This window comes from Zea mays, chromosome 4 (assembly GCF_902167145.1).
Source record: "Zea mays cultivar B73 chromosome 4, Zm-B73-REFERENCE-NAM-5.0, whole genome shotgun sequence".
Lineage (NCBI taxonomy): Eukaryota > Viridiplantae > Streptophyta > Magnoliopsida > Poales > Poaceae > Zea > Zea mays.
The window spans coordinates 24071631-24075679 of NC_050099.1; the positions used below are offsets into that span (position 1 = coordinate 24071631).

The window sequence follows — 4049 nt, forward strand, 5'->3', positions numbered from 1 at the left end:
AGAACCAATTAGGCTATCCGCAGTGCCGTGCGGCAAAACCTATGGTAAACGCATACAAGAAATAAAAATGTTTGCAACGGGATATGCTACTCGCTACTTCATAGCTCCGAAGGTACAGTGACACGTTTTATATAGCGCACGCACCTTCTTTCGCCACCCATACAGGTATGTGCACCAAAATCAAATGTTTGTATAGTAAAAAAATTTAATGACTAAATTATAAATAATAATATAGAGTAAAGATATAGAGTGACATGCACTACTCAGATGAGGTTTGTTTGGTTCAGCTTTTTTCTGACTAACTTTTCTGAAAATCTGGCTGTGGGGAGAATCTGAGTATTATTACGATTACGTGTGAAGGAAGATAAAGATGTTTATAGAGCTCAGAGTCTAGAAAGTGACGGATTCCTACTATTACAACAACTCAACCGATTATGTGTTTATGTTGATTTTAGATGGTTTTTGCCCCTACGAATTTTATAGAAGCTAGCTGAAAAGCTTAGCGTTTGACAGTACACAGCAGCTTTTGGTGGCCAGAAGCTGCTAAAGCCGAAACAAACAGGGTCATAGCCTTAGTGCCATTGTGGTTGCGCTTACGTCTTCTAGCTATTAGAGTAGTTGGCTAGTTGGCGAGCTGTCGGTCCGACGTACTGATCACCATTTGACGGTACGCATGGAAAACACGGAGTAGTGGAACCTGTGGAGTGTGGACCATGCCCATGCGTGACACTAACGAAAAGAGGGAGGGGCCATCGGCCCTATGTGGCTATGTATGTGATTAATGATGATGTGAAGGCGCAGCTGAATATAAAAAAAAATATCAAACACATTTTTTTTTCCTGCTGACATCATTGATGAACTCACCTTCCAATACAGTAAATCTAATATAGATTATCAAGTGAGAATGTGAAAGCTGTCGCTACAAGTGGCCGCCGGTCAGCATATAACGCTGAATATAGCTGAAGAACAAAGGGTGTTAATTAAACACGTTCCCATCAAACTAACAACCATGGCGCACCAGGATGCCGGTGTCGGCGGCAAAGATCACCGCGAGCTGCAGGCGCAGCACACCACCGACACCGAGGAGCTGCTGGCAGCCCACCGCGAGCTTTGGAGCCATGCCCTGGGCTACGTCAAGTCCATGGCGCTCAAATGCGCATTGGACCTTGGCATCCCCGATACCATCCAACGCTACGGCGGAGGCGCCACCGTAGGCGAACTCGCCGCCGCCAGCAACCTCCCCGCATCCAGCCTCCCCTTCCTGCGTCGACTCATGCGGACGCTGACAGCCATGCGCATCTTCGCGGTCCACCGTGATGACGATCCCAGCGACGACCCTGCTGATGATGCAGCCGCCGTTGTCTCGTACCAGCTCACGGCGACCTCCCGCCTGCTCGTCAACGGTGGCTCCTATTTCAGCATACGCCCAAACATTTCCGCCCTTGTCCATCAGGGTGCCGTCTCCCCCATGTTCAGCATGAGCGAGTGGATGAAGCAGCACCACCACCACGCGCCCGACATGACTCTCCACGAGATGGTGCACGGCGAACCGTGTGGGAGTCTTTCCGAGCCAACCCCGCGATCAGAGCCTGGTTCTACGACGCCATGGACGCCGATGCCCGCCTCGTCATGCACGTCGTGCTCAGCGAGTGCCCTGCCGTCTTCCACGGCCTCGCTTCGCTCGTCGACGTCGGCGGCGGCCATGGCACAGCCGCGGCTGCCATCGCCAGGGCCTTCCCACACATCAAGTGTACCGTCATGGACCTCCCTCACGTTGTCGCTGAGGCTCCCGCGGGCACTGGACTGTGCTTCCTCGCCGGCGATATGTTCGACCACATCCCACCGGCTGACGGTATTCTGCTCAAGGTACTACTCCATCTTTCTCATCTATTTTACAATACAAACAAATTTATATCAAGTATATATGCCATTTAGTTTCAGCCAAAATAATTTATATAGTGTTATCTATTAAATTGCATGATGGCCGGCTGTACGCGCGTGTATGCTTCGATTCGTTCTGTGCATCTTTCTGCAGTGGATTCTGCATGATTGGGATGATGCGAAGTGCATTAAGATAATGGAACGGTGCAAGGAAGCAATCGGTGGCAAAGAAAGGGGAGGGAAAGTCATTATAATCGACACCGTGATTGGATCTAGGCCAAATGAGGAAGATATGATACGCAGGGAGGCTCAAGTCCTGTGTGATCTAGGTATGATGACAACGTCGAACGGAGCTGAGCGAGAGGAGCACGAGTGGAGAAGGATCTTCCTAGCAGCTGGATTTCGTGACTACAAAATCACAGACACACGAGGTATCCCGTCAATCATCGAGGTCTATCCATAGTGAGAATTGAGAGAGAGAGAGAGAGAGAGAGCATCTTATCCTATCCTTTATACGTATAAATCCTTATTAATTGCAAAAAAGCTCAATTCTCAGCCTTCCATACCATCTCAAGTGGCATTAGTACTAGCAGCTAGCCATCAGATTATGTTGTATCAGCATCATCATCAAGCCATTCATTGTCGATCCTCTATCTGATATGCGTCGATGTCTGCACTGTTGGAATACGGTCTGAATTCTGACATGAGTTTTATAAAGATTTGTTTCATGGACTGCAGTCCGTTCATCCTATATATCTCTTATAAATCGACATGGAAAGAAAGATGACATCGTTGTATTTTCTTTGTTCTGTAAACTCTCCACGTACGGTAAAAGATTAACGGCGTAAAATTTTGTGTCTTGTTTTTTATCCATATTTGTATCATTTACTAATAACTGGTGTTCAAATCAGACACTAGAATGAAAAAAATAGTGTTTCAATTGATCTGCAAGTTCATCGCACCGCCATGTGCGTTTGGATCTACTATTTGGCGTCTTCAAGCTGGAGTTAATTTTTATGTTGTTGTCGGTTGGTGGTGCTGATTCATTTGTAAAAGCTCGTCAGATTCTACTTGGTAGTGTCTCCATCTAAAAAAAGAGAAAAAGCTCATGCCGTCACTCTCCCTATCCACATCGTGAAACATGCACATGTGTTTCCTAGCAACTATCAAGTGTAAACGTGGATTGAAAGCATATAGGAACTTGATTGGTTTTAGTGATTAATAACAACGTAAGATTACATATAACAAACCTGTGTTTTAAAGAGCAAATGGTAAGTTATATCACATTACAGAGAGTTGCGGTATAACAGCGAAAACAATCCATCAGATGAGAACTTGAAGCGACGGCTAAAAAAGACATTTCAAAAGATGAAAGACCTCATATCCTAAGTGTCGAAGGAGTTGTGGGACACTTGGTATAGAGTTAGGACTTCTATTTTATTCACTACCGGAATCGCAGGCTTTGCCGAGTGTTGTATTCTTTGCAGAGTGCCTTTTGTCGGGCACTCGGCAAAGAAGGATTTGCCGAGTGCCGCATTCGGTAAAGTTAGGCTCTCGGCAAAGACAAGTTTGCCGAGTGTCAAACACTCGACAAAGGGGGCTCTCGGCAAAGGGCCGTTAGCGGCCGTCCCAAAGCTGACGGCCGTCAGTCTTTGCCGAGAGCCAACTGCTGGCACTTGGCAAAGCGGCTTCTTTGCCGAGTGCCACATATGTGGCACTCGGCAAAATACTCTTTGCCGAGTGTCTTCTATAGACACTCGGCAAAGTGTATTTGTATTTTTTTGATTTTGTCTCCCAAACTTTTTGTGGTATGTTCCTACACTATGTAGACCTACATGTATCATTTGTGGACAATTATAACAGAGTTTTCAATCGTTAGTAGATTTAGTTCGTTTATTTGAATTTCTTCGCAAAATTCAGATTTGAACTGTAGGTCACTCGAAACTTGGAAAACCGTGCATGCAAAAATGATATTCATGTTACTTACCATAAGTTACGACCGATTCCAGGAGCGTACCGGAAACTTCGAGCAACATGCTCACTAAACATGGTCGTGAACTTGTCATCCACATGTTTAAAAATTGTATAAAACACAAACAAATTCAGAAAATCATGAAACTTGTCCACGTGTCATGATATCATATGTACATGCTGTGATAAAAATTGTA

The 4049-nt window shown here is 45.6% G+C and overlaps 1 protein-coding gene across 1 annotated transcript; it reads left to right on the forward strand.

Moving 5' to 3' along the window:
• Nucleotides 1-993: 993 nt before the first annotated feature.
• Nucleotides 994-2626, forward strand: LOC100216728 (uncharacterized). Its single transcript, NM_001143133.1, has 2 exons — nucleotides 994-1866; nucleotides 2036-2626. The coding sequence occupies exons 1-2, from the start codon at nucleotides 1010-1012 to the stop codon at nucleotides 2076-2078; spliced, it is 900 nt and encodes a 299-aa protein (NP_001136605.1). The 5' UTR covers nucleotides 994-1009; the 3' UTR covers nucleotides 2079-2626.
• Nucleotides 2627-4049: the final 1423 nt, after the last annotated feature.